General features: G+C 41.9%; 1 protein-coding gene across 7 annotated transcripts in view; it reads left to right on the top strand.

The window, feature by feature from the left end:
* Nucleotides 1-2,491: 2,491 nt before the first annotated feature.
* The window catches only part of Tom1l1 (target of myb1 like 1 membrane trafficking protein), a 42,639-nt gene continuing 22,918 nt past the window's right edge, over nucleotides 2,492-22,212 (top strand). For 2 of the 7 annotated variants that reach the window (XR_002387592.2, XR_002387591.2), the window contains exons 1-7: nucleotides 2,500-2,662; nucleotides 4,906-4,990; nucleotides 6,278-6,356; nucleotides 11,940-12,089; nucleotides 12,659-12,784; nucleotides 13,711-13,815; nucleotides 15,345-15,461. Coding sequence is in view for 5 of the 7 variants with exons in the window: in XM_004859770.4 (XP_004859827.1) it covers nucleotides 2,605-2,662; nucleotides 4,906-4,990; nucleotides 6,278-6,356; nucleotides 11,940-12,089; nucleotides 12,659-12,784; nucleotides 13,711-13,815; nucleotides 15,345-15,461 (720 nt within the window). In the remaining 2 variants the exon portion in view is untranslated. Of the gene's footprint in view, nucleotides 2,663-4,709; nucleotides 4,796-4,905; nucleotides 4,991-6,277; nucleotides 6,357-11,939; nucleotides 12,090-12,658; nucleotides 12,785-13,710; nucleotides 13,816-15,344; nucleotides 15,462-22,212 lie in introns of all 7 variants that reach the window. The other 5 variants (XM_021239939.2, XM_004859770.4, XM_021239938.2 and 2 more) reach the window with 5 other exon arrangements.

The raw sequence follows: 22,212 nt of genomic DNA, 5'->3' as shown, positions 1-22,212 counted from the left end.
TGTTATTTTGTTTGTTTCTTACCTAGCATCGTGACTTACAAATCAATACCTAGTAAGTGTTCTTGGAATAGAAATGACAAGCTTTGGCTCCTGACATTCATCTTACCATTGTTCTTGTCAAGGATTCTGCTCCTTCACTGAATTTATATCGGCCCCGCGTTCTGCTTTCTGCTCCCAGACCATACTAACATTGACTGGGTTGATCTTCATCCCTAGGGAGGAGGGGGATCATGGAGAAAGTGGCAGGGCACAGAGTTTGCTGCAGTCACCACAAGACCCTGGAGGGCACAAGGAGAGATGAAAGTGATATGGGGCTAATATAGCTGAGTTCATGTTCTCCTGAAATCAAAGAATGAATTCTAAGGAACAATGGAGGTTAAGAGTAGGAAAAATTGAGGGGGCGGGGGGGGGGAGAGGGAGGGAGAGAGAGAGACAGGAGGGGAACTTAAAGTGGTTTGCCACTGAGACCACTTCTCTAAGAATATTTTATAGAGCAAAATCATGAGGTGGGTACAATGTCGGTCAGACTACAATCAACCAATAAGACTACAAGTATAGCCACTTAGGTAGTATTGATCCAATAGGGAAGCAGGTCATGTAGCAAGGGTACACGGGAATAACAAAGTCATTTTGAGAAAGGCATGGACGCGAGGTCCTGGTTACCCACGTGGGTGACTGATACTTATCAGGACTTTACTGGATCAGGTGATGCAAATTACAGCATAATTTCAATTTATTGCTTATCCCTTGGGGAGGCACGCAACCCTGTCATTATATCTTTATCTAAGTCCTGGCCTTGGAGCAACGCACCTCCAGCCACAGTTGTATGTGTTCTCATCCTCTGCACTGACTCCCTCCAGGGCCAGGCCCTGTCTGACCGCCTAGAATATTTCTCCCTAACTTAGCTGTCTGTAATAAAAGCCTCTGTCCAACACTTACGTGAGACAGAACACATGCAACGCTCATTAACTTGGTTCTGTCCACACAGCCATCGGTCCAGGTATGCTCCCTGCTGCTGTTTATCCCTTTCTGGATGTATCATTCCTGCCATGAAAGCAATAAGGAAATCAGCAATGGAAAAACAAAAAATAAAACATCTTTCCCACTTCTCATTCCCGACAAAAGGGGCCAAGCTAAAACTGACTTCCTCTTTAAGGTTGCTCAATTGCAGGGTGCAGAGAAGGCAAAATATTTTTTTAGTGGGTAGAACTTGAAATACAGATCAGGCCGATTTCACAAAAGAGGTTTTTCCGAAGTGTCAGCAGAGGCTGTAGTGATGACTAAGGAAGTTGACAAATGGCACTGTGTGAAACAGCTGCTCACCCCGGACAAGCAGGTGGGGAATTTTAGTTAAAGGTAGGACCAATCTCATCATGCTAAATATCAGATATCAGAACAAGGATGCTTCATTCTGGATTTTAGAATCTCAGGTATTGACGCACTTTTGTCAAGAAACAATAAAATTAGAGATCAGTGAAAAAACAGGCGCTCGAAGCATTGCAATAGGTTTTGACCTCTGTGTTAAAATAAATAAGACCGAGGACATTAAGTCCGACCAGGACCCTTTGCAGGTCTTAGTCACCATTTCCAGGGCCAAAAAACACTCCGGAACTAGGTTCCAGTTTACCCCAGGAAGCCTACTCTACAGGCACGGGGACCCCAGCTTGGGGCTGGCATCGCCTGGAGACACCCCATTTTCTAGCAGGCTCCCTATGGCAGGAGATTGTAAACACGGCTAATTCGATCCTAACTGAAAGCAGAGGAAAAAGATACATTTTGGTTCTAGAAATTCTGGGCAGCTAGAAGGGGGTTGGGCTTCTCAAATTCGGATTTACATTTCAAAGCGGCCCTCAGGCCCCACCGTACGCCCTGCCAAAGCCCCAGGAAAGCCCTCTCCCCTTTCCCACCCCGGCTGGAAAACACTGCTCCTAGGGGATGGGGCGAGAAAGCAAGAGCTCTCGTGGCGGCGCCCAGGGGTCCCTCGAGGAAACGGGCCGAGGCGAAGGGCGTCGGCTCGGGGAGGTGCGGGCCCTGCTAGCCGCCCGGTCTCCCCGCCACCTGCGGCGCAAAGGGCCGCGCCCGCCTCGGCTCCCGGACCTCCGGGCTTAGTGGGGCAAATCCTTGTCCTCCTCAGCTTGCTCAGTGTTTGAATAGTTTGTGGGTGCCCGACTCTGCCCGCATGGCTCTCTGTCCTTCCCTGAAGTCTAACAATAATCCCGATCTGTGTTATGAACTCACTTCCGAGCTCTGCAAAGGGCAGCAGAAGGCGCGCAGAGAAGAGCGCCAACCTGCCCCGCGGGCGGCGGGACGCGAGCCCGGGTCTCCACCGGGTAGGCCGGGGCGCCCGTGGGGCCAGGGCCCACGCGGTCGGGGGCCACGGCCGCGTCACCCCGCCGACTCCTGGAGAGGAGCGCGCGGCAGGTGCGCGGGCTGCCCGGGGTCCCCAATCGCTGTCTCTTCCCGTGTCTCGTCCCGGCGCCCCGCAGCGGCCGGGCACGACGCGCCACCCCCGCTCGAGCGAGAGGAGGAGCCGCGGCACCGAGCGGGTGGAGCCGGGAGGCGGCGGCGGCGGCGGATTTCCTGGGCCCTGGGCTCTAGGATATCATGGCGTTTGGGAAGAGTCACCGGGACCCCTACACCACCTCCGTGGGCCACCTCATAGGTAAGGAGGCGCGAGCGAGACGCCGATGGAGCGCCGCCCGGGCGGGCTCCGGGGACCGCTGGGCCCCTTCCCACTGGATCCCACTCCTGGCCTGCGGAGGTGCACGCAGTTGGAGCAAGTTGGAGGAAATCCGCCCCCTCCCCCTGCAGCTTTCCCGGGGCACCCGCCTTCCGGCCGGCCCCGACCCTCGCGTCTTCCCGGGTGGACTCACTCTAGAACCCCTGTTCTCAAAATGTACCTCCCTGTCCATGCCTTCTGCGGAGGGGAACCAAACAGGTGACCCGCGGCGCGGCAAGCAGGCGTGGAGCGTTTCCACCTCTGCAGAGAGACGCTGGGAAACTTCTGGCCAAGGTTGAGCCATTCGACAAGTGCGTTGGTCTTATTGCTATGCCCATTTTACAGATGAGGAAGAAAAAAAGCTCAGAGAAGTTAACTGATGTGACTTGTGAGATTCCAAACCATATTTTTCAGGCAACTTCAGCTGCTTTTCTGGGTAAACAAAGAGAATGGAAATGCTTGGTTTGGAATGAAGATGCAGAGAAAAGAGGTGCCAAGGGGGTCACAAAGGCCTAGGGACTGGCAGCCATGGCCCCAACTCGGTTCTCCTGCCCGTGGTGTATTCTGAATTGTTCAAGAAGATAGTGAGGCTCTTAACAGCAGCTCCTTCCTCTGCCTTGATTCCTTCCTTGGGAACTGGGTGTGGCACCAGTGTTACTAATGCCAGGCCAACCTGGAACTCCTTCAGGTGCTGACATCCAGAGAACCTGGTAGTTGTAGTAGTAAGGAGGCTCCGAATTGGGGAGATTAGGTCACAGCTTAGTTGACAGGTGTGTGAGGCAGAATGTATCTCGGACAAGAACCTGAGTGTCCACATTCTTATAGGATGGGGCGTAGGGGTGGATGAATGCTTTTTTAACTGTCCATAGTCTTGTTGGTTATTAGATGTTGGCTATTAGAATACTTTGTTGGTTGTTGGAATTAGAAGGAACCCCGGGCATAACCCGATTCAGACTGAATTGCTATAGGCAAAAGAAATGCCAGCAGTATGTCAGACGAATTCTTTAATTCTGTAAATGTGTACTAACTGCCAGCTATGTACCTGAACCTGGACCAGGCATCCCCGCCAGGCACAGGTAGGAGATGGCTTCAAACTTCAGGGAACTCGCTTTCTTTCAGGGAAGACTCAAACACCAAGTGTTGTAGTCAATACTGTACAAAATCTTTACAATACAAGAAAAAATGTAAAACACACAAAACTTAGGAAAAGAGAGAGGTGGACTCTGCTGTGGTTTTCAAGGAAGATGAGATTGAGAGAGAAGAGCAAGGAACAGGCAGGAAACATCTGGCAGGTAGAACTTCCAGATGCCTAACAGCACCTGTTGGTCAGCTTTGTCCACCCAGTGCCAAATTCAACACACTAAGCCCTATTTTGCCTTACTGTTCTCTAACCTTTTTCATTATTTTGTCTCCATTCCCAAGACCCTGTGTTTTCATGCATAGGGTTTTTCCTCCCTTCTGGTAAGAAGATAAGCTGTTCATTCATGTTGAGTGTTGTATTATTCTTCCCAGATAATATTTTATATTGTTAAATAGGATGTCTGGAGGGTGGGATAGATGACTATTTAATAACAGTTCCAGGTATAAGAACATGCAAGTCTGCCTGGTGTAGCTTTGGTTAATATAGGTAACAGAAGAAATCACTTCCCTTTTTCTCATCCTCTCCCAATAAATAATTTTTAAGAGCAAAGACTAAGATCAAGCAACCTCCATTTGAATCCAAGTTCTACGTCCTACCTATTGTATAACCTTGAGCAGTTTCCTTAACCTCCGCTTTTTTTGTTTCATCCCTTCTAACAGTGGGTTCAGCGAGATTGCATAAGATAAAATACTTAGCACTGTGCCATTCACCTAATACTTGGCAGCTCAGTAAACCATATTTCTGTTCTGTGAAAGATGGACAGATGGCGATTCAGCCTGCCTGTTCGAGCCCAGTGGCCAGGTGTCGTGTTTGCAGTCTTTATTAATAGGTCACTCATTACTTTTGCAGAAGCTGCTCTCCGAACTTGAGTTCTGATTGATTCCTGAATAACTGGAAATTGTTCAAGAGCAAAAAAAACACAAAACTTCCCTTTGGTAATAGTACTTGCTACTACGTCTGAGGCAGACTATTTCAGAGAGACCGGACTTTTTTTTTTTAATTCTGTTGTAGCTCAGATTCAACACAGACAGCTTTTTCTTTGCAGAAAAAGCTACATTTGCTGGTGCTCAGACTGAAGATTGGGGTCAGTTCATGCACATCTGCGACGTAATTAATGCTACTCAGGATGGGTAAGTTCAGTGTGGTGTCCATGGATTTGTCCCTGATAAGAAACACCAGAACACACCTTGTTTTCTCCTGCACACTCTTTGGTTTTCTTGTTGAAAGATTGTTTTCGGCATCCCGCAGCCATCTGCTACCTTTTGAAGGTGCCAGGTTGATATATCAGGGCGGTTCCCTGCTCCAGCGTATGGAGTATTATTTCCTTTTTGCTTTTTCTTTAATAGTTTCAAATTTTCTCTCTGTGAGGCTCAAGGTCCCTGTTTTCAAAAGATTAAGAAAAAGGGAGATAGATTGTTTCCTTCTTTAGGATTTTTTCCTGCTCTGATTGCCAACATTTTATGTAACTGAGAAACATTGTCCAGAAGCCAGTTGACTCCTACTGGTGACAGGTTCTCTGGGCAGTCATCTTTATTCATCAGGAGACAATGAAGCAGTCTTTTTAGTAGTTGTTTTTCCCCCTTAATGCTAACTCACTCATGTTCATTCCGTATTCTTAAATGATGTGCAATCTTTTGATGTATTTTTTAAATTTCAAAGAATTGAAGTTATTAAAAAAGTCATTAAGAAGGTCCTACTAGTGTGACTTTAGACAACTACAGGTTAATATAAAGGATACACTTCTGTTATTTTTCCTCTACATATTAAAGTGATAACTGACAGTAAAAGATTTAGTCTAGTTTATGTTAATGAAGAAAATATTGCAACTTAATTATTGATTAAATGTCAGTGGAAAGTGCTTATGGTTAGCACTTTTAAGTATTTATACTTTTTTCTCTGTAATCTCATTTATTGTCTTTAGATCCTCTGAACGTTTTCACTGGTAATTCCAATTTCTTCACTGATAATACAAAAAGGAATCTTACGAATTTTGACCCTCTACTTACAGTTCTTTCTTTTGTAGCATTTCAGAGCTCACCTTGTAATTCTTATGTCCCCAGGCCTATAGGTTGCTCAGGAAATACATCTGAATTAAGATGGTCTTCTTCATTGGTTTGGGTTATACGTGCTGTAAATTGGTTGTGTGCATTGATAGAAGGAGGTCGGGTGAGCACATTTTATGGGTAGTGCTTTCTAGCTAATGCTTATGTAAATACTTTATTTGATTTTCGCAAGTGGGTAGGTGATATTGTCTGCTTATGTCCACGAGGGAATTTAGGTGGAAGAAGCCAAGTGATCCAGGTAAGACGTGGCAGCAGAACAAAGGGTGTTTTTTTTGCTCCTTAGCCATTCTTTTTTGTGCAAAGCATATGGCTTGTGTGCCTGGGTTCGTGATTTCAGTTTATTTATTGCCATAGGCCAAAAGATGCAGTGAAAGCTGTGAAGAAAAGGATTTCCAAAAACTACAATCATAAAGAAATTCAACTTACTTTGTCAGTAAGTACCCTACTGTTATAATTAAGACTCCAGAATTTCCCAAGCTATAGTTGCATATTTAAAAAAATAATTCTGAGATAACTACTAGAAAAAGTTATATACAGTATGAATTAAGACTCTTCATTTATCAAGAAGTTTAAAATAGAGCTTAGTTGATTATAATAATAGCTTTTACTTTTGTGGAAAAAAGTGCTCCTGGAGAATCTGTTTTTTCTGGTCAGGAAATGGGATCTGGTGATTTAAAAGTTGCAGATACTGGGCCAATCAAGAAATGTGTGTGTGTGTGTGTTAATTAAGCATAATTGAAGATTAAAATTAAAGTCTGGAAAGATGCCTCCCTGTTAGCTTTCTTCCCCACCTGAGTATCTTTGTGGAAACTTGAGTTGCTGGCAGTTTATGTTTATCCAAGGTCAGCTCCTTGGTACATCTTGGAGAAAGTTCTTTGTTGATTCAAGTGATTCCTCCGCATACCATATCGTCTGTGATTTGGATGTGGACTCTTTATTTGACATGTTCCTGTTTCCTCCCATTTTTGACCATGTGGCCTCTTCAGTCACCTTGGTGAGTTGTCCTTTTTACTTTGGTGTGTGTGATCAGCCCTGTGTGCCACCTGAGAATAAGTTGTGTGGCTTTCTGATTTCTTCTGCATGCCTTTATTTCTCTTCATCTAGTCCTGGACCACCCATAGTTATGACACCAATCGCCAGCATCACCCTGCTTGTAAGAGCTTTGGGAGTGTTTATCAAGAGGGCTGTTGGGCAGATGTGATCTTACCTCCCTGTGTCTAGAGCCACAAAAGAAAATGTATCATGTCTTGGGTCCTTGGAGACCAGCTGAATGAGAAGAAATGAATGAACACTCTTCAGTAATGCCATCACTAAGGAAACCCATAAGTTGGGATCTGAATTAGTTTCAGAGGCATTTTTCTCTTTCACCCTCCTGTGTTTGACTCATGACAGCCACCTCAGGAAGATCACGGAAGGAAGGAAACGATAGAGAAAGGAGTGAGGCACTTGTGTAGAAATACCAGAACACTGGGACAATGACAGAAATGCCTCCCACCTGACTGATACTCTTTGAAACTCAGACTAAGTGGTTAAGTAATTTTTGACAGTAATTGGGTATTAGGTAGCATAGGGAGGATTTGAACCTAGTTCTCAGATTCTAAATCTCATTCCACTTTGCTTCTCAGAATGAATCAAGTCTTTTTAAAAGAACAGGCACCTGTGTTTCATTTGCATCTTGCAATGGTGAAGGCCAGGTGTTGACTGAATTAATGATTACGTGTCTCCTCACACGCCTCATCCCATCTCCTACTGTCCAGGAAGACTCAAGTGCTGATGAAAAGAAATACAGAGTTAGGGTAAAAAGAAATGTAGGTATACCCTAAAATGAAGTGGGCCCAGGGTATCTTGAAGCTGCAGAAGGTTAGTTAGGAGAGGAAGGTGAATTTGTGTCTATTTCAGCATGGGTTATTAGTCTGCCATCTTACGGGTGACCCTTTATAATGGTTTGTCTCTTTCTGTATCTTGTCCAGCCTACTAGATGTTTCTGTGGTTGCATCTCTCCATTTCCACATCTTCCTCCATCATGGTTGCTTCCCTCCAAGCATGGCATTCCCTGTAGAGCTGGCTTAGGCTAGAGTATTGTTCCTCTGGCTCTCCATTTTTCGTTGGGTCCCCCCTTCTCCCTGCCCTTTGGTTGGTCCAACCTCTCAGACATTACCACCAGCTAGCTGCTTACTTCCGGTACCTGTCCACCTCACAGCTGGCATTTCCATACCAGTATCTAAGGGTAAGAAATTCTAAACCCTGTGCTTAACTAAGGATGAGCATCGTGGGTTAGGGCTTGGAGTACAACTTCCTTGTCGGGCAGAGTTCATGGAGATCAGGGATAATAGCTACTTTCTCTCGAATTTCCTTTAAGGAACCTTTTGATTCCAGATATGTTTGTGCAAATTTCCCTACGCTGTGTATATAACAGACCAGGCACCTCACCTCAGGCTACTTGTCACATTGCAATGGTATACAGGAGGCCTCATAACTGACTTCAGGATTCACTTAAGCCAATCCAGTCTGAATTACGAGGGAAATTAGTCACAGAAGAAATCACCCAATGTCTGTCACAGGCAATTATCAGTTTACCAATAAACACTTTGAAAAGCAGTCCCCATATGTGTCATTTCCATCTTACTACTGTGAAGTGATGAGAGCCTGTCATAGTCAATTATGAATGTTCTTTATATTATTTGTCAGATTGGGTTCTCCGTGGACTTATTACCCTTGCTTAGCTCTTTGATGGAATCTGACTGTGTACTATGATTTCCTACCATCAGTCGATGGAATGCTTTTATCAGGAAGCCCTTAGTTTGTTTTTGGGGTAGGGGCCTTGTGCATGTTAGGTGAGTGCTCTGCTTCTGTCACTGAGCCACACCCCAGCCCAAGAAGTTAGTAGTTTTGTTTTTTAAAAAACACTGCTACTAGGCTTTATTGCTCTGTGCCAGAGACTGTCCTTTGCTTGAATGAGTCATTGTGCCACATCTCAGCAAGATACTACTATCATTGTTAAATGCAAAGTGGTGAAACAAGTTTCTGAGAATCAATGAATTATTAGGCTTTTGTAGAGTACCCACTAAGTGGTGAGCTTCAGTGGTCCTTGAGAGGTGTGAAATGCCCTTGAAGGGGCTTGTTGCAGTTATGAGGAGGAGGAGGATTGAGCTCTCTCCTAGGAGTGTCATAGGAGAGTAAAGGTAGCCACACTTCGGCATGGTCGGTGTGGGTGGTCTCCGCATGGTCTTCAGCTCTTATAGCCCTGAAACTTGGTTGTCATGGTATTTGTTGTTCAGCTTTTCATCCTTACCACATTCCTGAGAAAAACAAAGGAGGAAAAGGTCGTGTGAAACTTTTCCAATTTGGTTTTACTGCTACTCACATGGGCTGGGTCTTCAGTATGAGAGACATAATAAAGGAAGTGATGTGGAAGCAATTAGTCCTGACATGAGGATTCCACTGGGCGAACACAAAGGGCATGATTGCTGATCTCCAGATGTTAACCTTCTCAGAGTGTCATGTTGACTGTTTGATTTTGTGTATGGATCTCCTGGGAATGTTACCCATTATCATAAAATATTGGTGCTCCAGAGATTCAATTTGTGGCATATGTAGCAAGAAATTCACCATTTGTTTCATTATAAGAGAAAGTGGGACTCCGAAACTAGGTGTCTTGCTTAAGTCTGCACTAACAGTTGGTTGAAGTATTTCTGTAAACTCACCTTGAACTAGAGGCACCTGTCCTTTCAGCACTTCACCAATTAAAAACTCATTTAATAATACTCTGTCAAGCTCAGTGTCATTTATTAGTCACCCTTTGAGCTTTGTCTAACCATTTTGAATCGATATAGATTCATCTTACTATGTTTTGGATTCTGCATTTATTTTTCTCCACTCTAAAGAATTTTTCTGTGTATCATATAGCTAAATGTCCTCAGCGTCTGTATTTTCTGATCACTTTAATCAGTTTCATATGTGCTGCTGCTTTTTGTATTGCCATTAAAGTGACACCTGAAACACACAGCATGGTGTAAAGTCTAGGCGTCTTTTCTGCAGAGATGATAATACCTGTCCTGGCCAGGATGTGGCTTCTGTGACCTCTCTAAATCAAGGTGGTGGCCTAGAGACTAGAAAGTCACTTCTAGAAATCTACCTTCTGCTGCAGTCTTCCATACCAGCTCATTCTTTCTCCATTTCTGTCCCCCATTCTCCTTGCCTTGTTATGTTCACCTTGTTCTTTGCCTTCCTTGAGTTTCTCTGGCCTGTAATAGGTGAGGCCGGTGTCCCAGCCATTTCGCCTTTGTACTCATCAGAGGTGGCCTTGATGACTCCCTTGTGGCCCTTCACTCCCCTAAGCTGTAGCCTTGCCTCTACAGCTGAACATCTCCTTGAATGTCCCGCTTTCAAATTCAACATATCTAAATTTCCACCCATCCTTTCTCCCCCTGAGATTACTAGTCATACCACTCCATCCACTTCCAAGATCCCGTGGAAGATGCCCTCAGTCTTGTGCCCAGAGTAAAGGTCACTTAATTTCCAATCCCCTTCTTTCTTTGACATTCAGCCATTCCGTGCTTTCCTTACATGCTTTCCTTACATGTTTTGCGTACATGCTTGTCCTGACTTTCCCTTCCTTGAGCCCATGTTGTCCTAGTTTACACCTTTTCTGCATCATACCCATATTGGATCTTCCTCTTATTCTAGCTGTTTTGCTTTCTAGTTCCCTGTGTAGAGTTCTGCCTGACATCCTTTCCAGAACATTTCTTTGCATCCTTGAACCCTTTCCTTGAGCTCCAGGTAGAGGTGTGATGGTGATAAACTGACAAAAACCCCTTAGGGGCCTTCTTCGTACCATCAGGGAAATGTCTGAATTCTTTTTAATACCACATAAATTTTTGTGCTATCTAGAAGATAGACTTTATGCACTCTATTTCCCTAATATCCCCCTAATTTCCTTTTAAGAAGCCATTACCAGAGACAAACTAGAATATTCCTCTTCTCCCTCATAACTCAAACATGCTGCTACCTTTGTATGTTTTTCATGCCATTTGTGTTAGCCATCTTACCATTACTGTATCGAATACCTGGGATTCGTTATAAAGAGAAAAGTTTCTTTTGGCTCTTGGTTTCAGAGGTTTCAGTCCGTGATTGGTTGGCCCCATTGCTTTTAGGCTGGGGATGAGGCAAAGCGTCATGGCAGAAGATGTAAAAGAGCAGAACTGCTCACCTCATGGGCAAAAAGTGAAAAAAAAAGAGGAACAGACCATGGTCCCTCAGTCTTCTTTGAAAGCACACTCATTATAACCCAAAACATCTCACTAGGCTCTGCATTTTAAGGTATCCATCACCCCTGAATAGCACCAAGCTCAGGTACAAACCTTTAATACGTAGATGTTTGGGAGATAGTCCAGATCCACACTATAGAAATATTTATTGGTCTCTAAGATAGCTCTACACTCATTTTACTTTTCTTAGCCATTTTCCAAAGTCCAGCTCGGGACCACACTTTTCCAAAAGCCTTGTAAGACCACCTGTCCCTAAATAATCACACTTGCATATAAAGGTCTGTAGCTAGGCTGACTGCATTTTACCATCCAAACCAGGCTATTTTTGAGAGTGAAAGTGTGTGTTACCATTAATAAGGACAGGGAAACAGAAACCTACTAGACCTACCCCGAATAAACTGGTAAAAATGTTACCCTGACCATAACCCGTATGTTTTGTTTGCGAGTCCCACTTGGCACTTCGTTTGCATTTACTACCTCCTACTGCCCTAGGCCAGTGGTGGTGAACCTATGGCACGCACGCCACAGCCGGCTGTTTGATATCACTGAAAGCTCTAAAAGGTTCGCCATCGCTGCTCTAGGCAGTTACATTAGAATCTAACATTTTACTGTGTATTTTAGTAGAAAGCGAATAATGCTTGTTAATTAGAATACTGATAGAAATTATTATTTAGCAATTTTTTGTCTTATATTTAAGAGGGAGCTATGCCAGAGAAATATAAAGTTTATTTTTTTTCTCCCTAATTCAGCTTATTGATATGTGTATGCAGAACTGTGGTCCAAGCTTCCAGGCTCTGATTGTGAAGAAGGAATTCATTAAAGATGGTCTAGTTAAGCTGCTGAATCCCAGATACGCCTTGCCATTAGACGTTCAGAATAGAATCTTGAATTTCATTAAGGTAAGTCTGTTGTATACTTTGGTAAATTTCTAAGATTGGGAATTTAGTGGCATATCTTTTGATTGTTTTAGTGATGCTTTATACAGTCAGTAAACATTTTTGCTGTTCTGGTTTCTGTGGACTAATACTTTTTTGGCATTGAATGGCACCCTTTTATAGAAGAATTTGGAGTCATTTCCCTATTTTCCATCAGTTTCTGTTTATCCATGTCAAGTAGGCAAGACAGTGATGTGTGTGTTCGTTTTGCAGATATGGGGACTATGTTCTGGAGTAGATAACTGACTAGTTCAAGGTTGCTTGGCAAAAGAACTACTTTTAGAATCTCTTAATATTGGATTCAGTAGAGCAAAAGATGATTGATAGTATCTATCCCAGGGTTTTATCAAAATATTAAATCATGGCAGTTTCAAATATTTTATATTATTCTAGCCTTTGTCCATAACATTCAAAAATTAACTTTCTCTGAATAATGCATAATTGTTAAATTTCTCATTTTCCATTATAAGCTGAAGAATTATTTTGTTTTTGCTGTTGTTTTAACTCTGGAACTTTTCATCTCTTGAACTCAGACTTGGTCACAAGGTTTCCCAGGAGGTGTGGATGTCAGTGAAGTGAAGGAAGTGTACCTTGACCTGCTTAAGAAAGGTGTTCAGTTTCCTCCCCCAGGTGCAGAAGCTGAAGCAGCAAGACAGGAGGTAGGAGGCTTTCTTCTTTGACCAATGAAGAATAAGATGGTATGTTACTGGGATCTTTCCTTATTGCAAGGGACAACCCTAGCTCAAGCAGTTTAAGGGAGAGATGAGTTTATTAGAAGAATATAACCGTATCTCATCAAATAATCAAGGGTTAGGACCTAGCTAGCTACTCAAGCGTGATCTTCTAAACTAAGTCAGAATATTCTTTTAGGTAAGATTTCCAGGTATTTTCAGTGCACATTAGTGTTGAGAAGCACTGGCCTAGGCCCCTTGGTTGGGCTGTCCCCAAGGCTGCAGATGAGGCAGTGATGAAGGGAGAGGGTGTTCATTGTTAGAGTGGCAGACCTATGGTATGTGTGTTGTTTTTCTTTTAAGACAAAGGATATTAATATATGAATTGTTTTTTCTAGACTAAAACCTCAGTATTCAGGTTTAATTGCAGTATTGGCACTTTGTGATAAATAAGTGGGTTTTGGGTTGCAGTTTGGGCACAGGGTCTCTAAAAGACTTGCCATCACTGATAGAGGAGTTGCATTGCCAGCTGTGGCTTTAAAAGATGACATGAATTGATTTTCCATTTTTTTTTAACAGCCCGAAGAGGGCAATAATAATCTCACATGGCAATTTATTATGCAGACCCTTGGTAAAAATCTAGAGCACTTTATTAAATCAAAATTCAATTAATATACCAAAATGTGGCCCCGTTTTATTTACTGCGTGCTCCGTTATGGGCATATCTGTCATGTCATTTGCTTAGCACCCTTCTCAAAATGCTGGGTAGGCTTTACGTTTGATGATTGACTCTGTACCAACAACTCATACTCAAGACTGCAGTTGGGAGTGCCTGGGTCAGCTGAATGGAAAAACTGGGCTCAAGGGGGCTATGTTCATTTACATCATAGTATTTCCACATTTCAATCTGGTAGACTCCTCAGACTCCATCAGGTTCACCAGCATCTGTCCCAACTGCACCAGCTCTTTCTCCTGTAACTGCTCCCAGGAACACAACTATTACATTGGTCCCAGAACAGGTAACAACAATGACAGCTGTATTTATTAATGTTTTGTTCTAGGCATTATGTATAGAATTTGTTTTTCCTTTTTAATAACATCATGGGGTGTAGGTACAATATTACCCTCATTTTAAAGTGGAGAAAACCACAACTTAGGTTGTATGACTTACCATGGTTCATTTCTAAGCAGAAGTAACCCAGTAAGTTCACTCTGATTCCAAAGCTAACACTTTGAAGAACTGTAGTTGGCTAGTGGAATTCAGGGTTTTATGGTACCTTGGCTGTGGACTGGCTCTTGTGTGCAACAGCTGAGTCCTGTCAGTACTGGTAAGACTGTCCATATATCATTTCAGAGAGCTCAGTAAACGATAGTCTTACTAGTATTAATTGTGCCAACTGAATTGCATTTGCTTCTTTGTCTCTCTCTATCTGCTTATCACAGGTCCACATTAGCAATTATATGAAGCTTACTTATGTCACGCAGTAAAGGAACTATCATTGAAGCCTTTATATTTATATTATTCAATGTTTTTTGCATAAACATCCATGTGATTCATTCCTCTTAGGATTTAATCCAAGAAGAAAATAAATGTTTCTCTTTTTATCCTTCTTGTAATATCATGAGAACGCTACCATATCAGTCACTTTTCAGTCACTAGGACAAAATACCCAACTCCCTCAACTTAAAATAGGAGAGATTTATTTTGGCTTACGGTGTCAGAGGGTTTAGGCTGTGGTTGGCTGACTCCAAGGCAGGAATGGCATGGGAGAAGGGCATGGCAGAGAAAAACATTTCAAGAGGCAGCTGGGAGGCAGAGAGAGAAGGGAGAAGCCAAGAACAATATAGCCTTCTAGGTCAGACCCTCAGTGACTCGCCCCTTCTGACCAGACCCCACCTTCTAATAGCACATTTGGCTATGAATTCATCAGTGGCTTAATCCACAGATGAATAGAGCAACACCCCCCCACCACCATAATCACCCTCCAAAAGCCCCATCTTTGAACACATGAGACTTTGGGGGAACATTTTAGATCTAAAAACATCATCGAGCAATCTTTTTTATTTTTTCCCCCTTTTCCAGTTTATTACAAGACCACTTCCCCTTCTGTCTTCCCCTCCTACTTCTCCTGCTGGTACCTAGTTCTTCCTTTCCTCTTCATATTGAGTCTAGTCTTTTCATTTCCTTAATGTCTCAGATGATATTACTTTGGGGTTTATTACAAGAGATCACAAGTACATTTAGAAGGTAACAGTATAATTTGTAAAATAATTTGTATAGTTTGTAAAAACAGTATAATTTGTAAAACTTAAATCTGTTTGAAAATACCAAATTTTGCAAAAAGCATTTTCTCTTCCAGCATATGTCCCATGATCAGAAAATAAGTGTTAGCCCTTTTTATTTTTCACTTTTTTTGGTACCGGGGATCGAACTCGGGTCCTTGCGCTTGCGCAGCAGGTGGCGACACCACTGAGCTAAATCCCTGGCTCCAGTTAGCCCTTTTTATGTGTCACACTTAGGGACTACTGATTGTGCTGCTCTCTACAGATTGGAAAATTGCACAGTGAATTGGATATGGTGAAAATGAATGTGAGAGTGATGTCTGCCATACTGATGGAGAACTCTCCCGGGTCTGAAAACTCTGACGACCTAGAGCTTCTGCAGGTACCGTATGATCTGGACAAGCCAAGCACCTTGCAAGTTATTCTCTGAACTTTGAGCTTTGGAGAAGGAAGACCCCTTAATATTGTTTAGTCCATCCTCTTGCATCCTGACCTCATTTGATTTCTAATCTTAACAAAAACATCCAAGAATGATTTTTTCAAAATCGCAGTAGTAACGGATATGGTCCTTACCTACTTGCAAAAACTAACTTACCATAATTTATAGTCTTAGTCATCTACAATCTAGTCTCTCATTGTTTTGAGCATATAAAAATTGCCTCTGTGTCCATCTATTCTACAAGTTTGAGTGACTCTAGTGTAATAGGGATGTAGAAATGAGGCTGTCCTGGTACTTAAGAAGTTCTGTTTAATGAGTAAGATTGTTTTGTAAACAACATGGTAAAGTATCACGGACGCTATGATATAAAATTTGTCCAGTGTTGGTGGGATCATGAGTAGAGACAAAAAGAAAAGTGAGAGTTTTAGGATGGGTTTAGATGTAAAGATTCACAGGCCTTGGGAGTTGCATGAACCTGCGAGGTAAGCCATGAGCAGTTGGATGGCCCTGGCAAACCTCTCCCTGTGTCTGTACATTCATATACTCAGCTGGATTGTTTAATTATCAATTTTAAATTCCAACACTTACTAATTTTAGCTAGGCATCGTGACACACCTGTAGTCTCAGCACTTAGAAGCTCAAACAGCATGATTGCTTGAGCCCAGGAGTTTCAGATCAGCCTGGGCTACATAGTGAGACCCTGTGTCAAAACAAAAGAATAAAATACTTAATTCCATTTAATGCTTACTAATTTTAGAAGCAGTTAGAAAAAAACTCAGCTTCTAAGGATTTCTTCCCCAACAGGTTAAGATCATTGCTTTATTTTTACTTTTCTCAGATTCCCATTCCCCTGTTCTCATGTGTTTTTTTTTCTTTGAGTCATTATATTGTTAGTAAATAACATTTTTCTTACACATTTTGGAAACAAAAAAATTGAAAAAATTTCTTCAACAGTACTTGTTATATATCACTGCTATGTCCTTGAACCACTTTTATCCTTGCTAAAGTATATCTATCTACTACCAGTAAACTTTGGATGTTTGCAGGTCCCGAAACATCTTTTGTTGCCATGTTAAATGGTAGTTAAACTACCTAGAATTTTAGGTACAAAATTCTTTAAGTCCTTTGAAGACAGTGCTCCACTGTTCTCTTGTACCCTGTGATCTTGATGAGAAGTATGATGGTATCTTGACTCTTTGGTTCTATTCTGATTCTCCTTCATTTCATAATCTGCTTTTTTTTTTCTGGTTGAATTTTGTGATTTCTCTTTACGTTAATATTTTTGAAAGTTCACTGGACCATGTGAGTGAGGGGTGATTTGTCCGTGCATGTGTACATGGGTGCTTAACCTGTTTGGTAGTTTGTAAGCCTTTTTGCCCATCAGCCTGCATATATTTTTAATTCTAGGAAATATTCAGATCTTACTTCAAATATTGCCCTTTTCCTCATTCTGTTTTCTTCTTACAGATTTTTGTTTTAGATAATGAAACTTCCAGTTGGATTCTCCTCTCTCTTAACTTTTCTTTTGTACTTTTCATATCTTTATTTGCTTGTGTTGCAGTTCTGGGAAAATCTCTCTATTTGATAAATTGTTTCTTTAAAATTTATGCATCAGATTGGCTAGCGACCCCTTCTAAAAAATGTTTTATTTCAACAGTTCTATGTTTTGTTTAAAAATATATTTGGATTTGTTGGCCAGGGATTTAGCTCAGTGGTTCTGACCCCTGCCTCGCAAACGCAAGGACCCAAGTTCGATCTCTGGTACCAAAAAAAAAAAAATTTGGATTTGTATAACATTTTTAGAGGTTGTACTTTTTCCCTTCATGTTTCTAAGGTGGTAATTGTTTTCTTTTTTTTTTTAATAAATTGTTCTTCACAAATTCTTTTGAACGTTACCTCTTTTATTTGATTCCTCAAATGTCTGGCTGGATTGCTGATGGTGAGCTCATTTTTGTGTGACATTCTTTGTCAGCTGGTCTGCATTATCTGCTGACCCAGATCACCCATGCTGAAGAGAGCCTGTAAGTGCTGCAGCCTGGGGTAGGTACTGTTCTCAGAGTAAGGAGTATCAGCATGGGATGGTGCTAGGTGTGATACATTAATAGCTGGTCTGTTGGATTACAGGGTTCCTATTTTTTTGTCCTGGATGCTGCCAGTAGTAGGAAATAATTACCTCTTTATTCTATTATGCTTTTTTCTTATTTAGGAGGTAGCAAAATGTGACTCATGGGCCAGATCTGGGCTTTCTTCTGATTTCTTTGTTCTTTCAGAACAAAACAAAACCCCCCAAATTATTCCCCAAACTATATCTATCCAAATCAATATCCAGAGACCACTGGGATCTCAGATATACTTTTTAAGGGACTCCTTGCCACCTCCTACCTCACTATTAGTGGATGTGTTTGTGGCATCTCTTAGATATGTAGGGATAAGAAGATTTAAAGCCACCACTTGGTAGTATAAAGTTTCAGATGAGGTAAGATCAGATCTGTGTAGGTTATGGGAGACTTTCATGCAGTCCCAAACAGGGGTCTTGGTCAGGCTAGCTAACGGAGCCAATGAAAGCATAGAAGCTAAGCAGCTACTTTATAACCAGATCAGATTTTAGAAGGATCCTTCTGGTGTTGTTTTTGATGATAAATTCTGGGGAAGCAAGGAAGCATCTTGATTGTGAGCAGAAAATGGTATCTGTGGTCCAATAAATTTGCAAAACCAATTGCCTATTTTATCACTCAGAGTTTGTAAATTTCTTTGCTTTAGTAAGGCTCTAAGTGCTTTGTTTAACTCAACATTTACAAACTTATTTGACCAAAGAATACCTACTTGCTAAATATCTGTTAGTATTCTATAGAATATGATAGTAGACTACCTTGAGAAACAAATCAATATTTTCAATCACTGGATATATATATATATATAATCAATCACTGGATATATATATAATATATATAATATATATATGTTACTTTTAAAATTAGGGGCATTATGGTGGGCTGGGGATTTAGCTCAGTGGCACTGCACCTGCCTCACAAGTGCAAGGCCCTGAGTTTGATCCCTGGTACTGGGAGAAAAAGAATTAGGAGCATTATATCATTTTGCTGCACATTCTCAGACTTCTTGGCCTTGGGAAAGTCACTTCCTATCACTGGATTTGGTTTCTATCTATATAAAATGAAGAGATTAGATGATACTAAAAAACAAAGGTTTAAACACATAAAAAATTAATCATTAAAGTTCATATGCAATGATCTTTTTTAAAAAAAACCCTCACAGTTAGAATCTTTTATAGGTATAAACTTTGTGACCTGTGATGTGAACAAACATGTTAAACTAAAATTTAAAAATTAAATGTCAGAGTTAAAAGGTGTATAGTAGATAGTGTTTTTCTTTTTTTCTGGTATTGGGGATCGAACATGGGACCTTGCGCTTGTGAAGCAGGTGCCGGAACCACTGAGCTAAATCCCCAGCCCAGCAGATAGTATTTTTCAAAAATGCCCACAGCAGTATTTCTAGTTTGACATGGTCTTCACAGGCCATTCAGAACTCTAAAATAAAATGATTTATGACTTTTCTCTCATGTTCTCATCCAAACAGTCCTTCACTAAAACTACACACCGAAACACTCTATTTAAATATGTGAATCCAGTTTTAAATTTTATCCCATCAAGGCTGAAATGCCTTTTTGTCTCAGTGTCTTTGGGTGCAGATGTTTAGTTTAATTTTGTGAGTATGATGCTAATTTGTTGGTTGCTGTTTTAATGCCAGAGCTCAGGGCTGGGTATTGCTTTGACTAGTAAAGAGACTTAGATTGTAAATCAACACCAGAATACTGTGTTGTGCCCAGATTTCAAGGTCCCCAAAGACCACCAAGGAGCCGATTCCGATGTAAACACACGAGAGTCGTTTATTCAAGCTCGAGCAGGGACTCACAACCGTCACCGCCGCAGCAGGTCAAGATTGAGAGCCCCGACTCCAAATTAGCAGGGGTTTTTATAGTAGTTACAGCAAGGTTCTAGATTGGCAATTAAACCTGATTGGTTGTGCCTTGCGTACCCAAGCTGCAAACGGTTACACCTGGAACATTGGGGTAGCTGTTGCGAGGGGATGGCTGAACACTTATCACAAGCAGGTGGGCAAAGTACATCTTGTGGTTTTAGGTCTCACAACTGCTCATGGCCAAGTCATGCTGAATGGGTTCTGGCACAGGATCAACTTGTTTACAGAGACTATTGAATGTGTAACTATTTTTCTTGCTATGCTTTTTGTTAGTAACACATACAAATCTGGTGTGAGGAGTGCTAGTCTTAATTGCATTTTTTTAATGATACATTTTTAAAATTAAATGGCAGGACTGATCTAAAGTAGTGTGATACCATCTTCTATGGAGAGAAAGGATAGGGAGCCTGTCTGATGATTTTAAAATCTAAAAATGAAACCAGAAGAGACAGACTATGGAGAAACAAAGGTATTCCTTGGTTTGTAATTTTTCAAAGGTTTTATCACACTTGACTGAACTACTGGGGTCAGTAGAAGTAGAACCTCCCACATGATGTGCCAGCTCCCTGGCTGGCTGCCCTCATGGATCCACAGTTGCTTCAGGGCCTTCAACATAAGCCTAAGTGGTCATCAGGTGGTGGCCAGCAAGGTAGAAGACGAAGCCTTGAGAGCAGTAGTGGTATTGGTAGAAGAAGTGTATGACCCTGTTTTCTCCTATTTTGTGTTAGCTGACCAGTTAGAAATCAGAGGGCATGGCAAAGCAGGACTTAAAAAAAAACAAGAACTTCCCAGCCTTGGACAGTCTCCTCCATCACCCTCCTCTCCCCTGTAGCTGTAACTCCTTGTTCTGGTACAGATAAAATTAACAACTATGTCCTGTAAGCAAAGTTTATGACACTCTGTTCTCATATGATTTGTAAGACATTGGCTTCTTTCAAGACAAAGTTACAAAACTGCCTGCCCTTGTCCTGTTCTAATAAACTCACTTGCTATGTCACTAGAAAAATCACCCACTTTGATAAAATGTATAAAAGCTGGAACTTCTCTTTGTTCAGTGCTCAGCCATTTTGAACAGAGTCCACTGAGCCCATGTTTACACCTTAAATAAATCCTTCTGACTCCCATTTGGTCTCTCTTGCCTCTTGGAATTCTGTAACAAGGGGACCTAGTGGTGTGGTTCCTCCAAGCCAGCTCCAGGGCTGAGAAGGGCAGAACATGTGGAAAAAGAAGTTGACTGGCACATAGGAAAAAACTTCTACTTGAATATTATTGGGCTCCTCCTGCACATATTCGTAACCAGCAACTGCAGTCTTATCATACTATTAGCATTAAAATCAGCATGTGTATTTGGACCCTCTTCCTGTCTTACCTGTTTGTGCTTATCTTTTACTAGTTCTGTATATTTGGAGCCCATGTCCTGTCTGTTTTCTTCCACCTGAAATCTATTTTCTTAGAATCTTTTCTCTGTTCCTCCAGTCCATGTTGACCATTAAATCCTAAAGCACTACTGATTCACAGGGCTCCTGCACTTTGTTAGACAATTAGGCAGCAAAACTATTTTGGGTAGCAGAAACTTTTCCTTAAGGCTGTGCTGCCTATGGACTTTGAACTTGACTGGGTGGAGACTGGATTTCTTTAGCCAAAGTGGAGGGTGAGGATTGTGAGGCTGCAGCTGGTCTAATGAGGGTGAGAGAGAGTTCAGGGTGTCTACTCTGGCCACAGGAATGAAGACTTGCAATGAATGTTTATTTGCAATCTTGGCATTGTGCACTAGCTCTTGAGCATCTTCCTCTTAACCTTGAATAACTGACTTTCTCCAGAACCTCCTACTTCAGTCTTTCTTACGTTTTGCCTAGCCCTTGTAAGACAATGGAAGAAAAGGCTATTTTAGCCTTTTGTAGAGTAAAAGGGGGGCTCAAATTCAAATGTATAATTTAAAAAAGGTTTACTCTAGTTTATTAGAGAAATAGCAAAAAGAGAACAACTGACAGTTAAAAAGATGAAATGAAGGTCAGGTCATCATTTCCGACTACCGTCTTTACCATTCAGGAACTTGTAAGGTCTTGTTACCATGGTTCTAGGATATGGTGGAGTCCTTCCCGAGATTCTTTCCTGGTTCTTGTTGTACTGAACAAAGAATTGGTCAAGACATGTGACATATGTTGTAAGGTTTTACATTTATTAAAGGTAGAAAAAGAAATACTGTATCTTCTTCAGAGTGAGTGTGGGCCAGTTAACTAGGAAAAGAAGTACACTCTGCAGGGTGAGTGGGCCACTGAAGAAAAAGACCACAGTGGCAATGGGGTTAATGCCAGAGGTCTTCTGTATCCCCTTACTCCTTGGGATGACATCAGATCTAGGTCCTATTAAAACCCTGCTTGATCTCATGCCACAAGAATTGAAGATAGTATTTTCTGATTGGTCCCAAGTCAGCCCTTGGGAACTGTTTTTCTGGGCATGTGTCCTGGATCTCTGTGATTGACAGGTAACGCCCACTTGCCCATCTGGCTGGCCATGCCCTAATCTCCTGCCTCAGTACCGAGAATAGAAGGGTCTTTGAATGTCATGGAGTCCTTCCTCTCTCCTTTACAGATGAGGCTGTGTATTCAGAAAAGGGTGATTTGCTCACATGGTAGCAAGTAATGGAGCTGGAATGGGAACTTTGCTGTTCTAAGCTTGTGTTCTGCCCAAGGTGCCA

This window comes from Heterocephalus glaber, unplaced genomic scaffold (genome assembly GCF_053883595.1).
Source record: "Heterocephalus glaber isolate CG9 unplaced genomic scaffold, H.glaber_assembly_v1.0 deba00001773, whole genome shotgun sequence".
NCBI classification, from domain to species: Eukaryota; Metazoa; Chordata; class Mammalia; order Rodentia; family Bathyergidae; genus Heterocephalus; species Heterocephalus glaber.
This window is presented reverse-complemented; position numbering and strand designations above follow the sequence as displayed.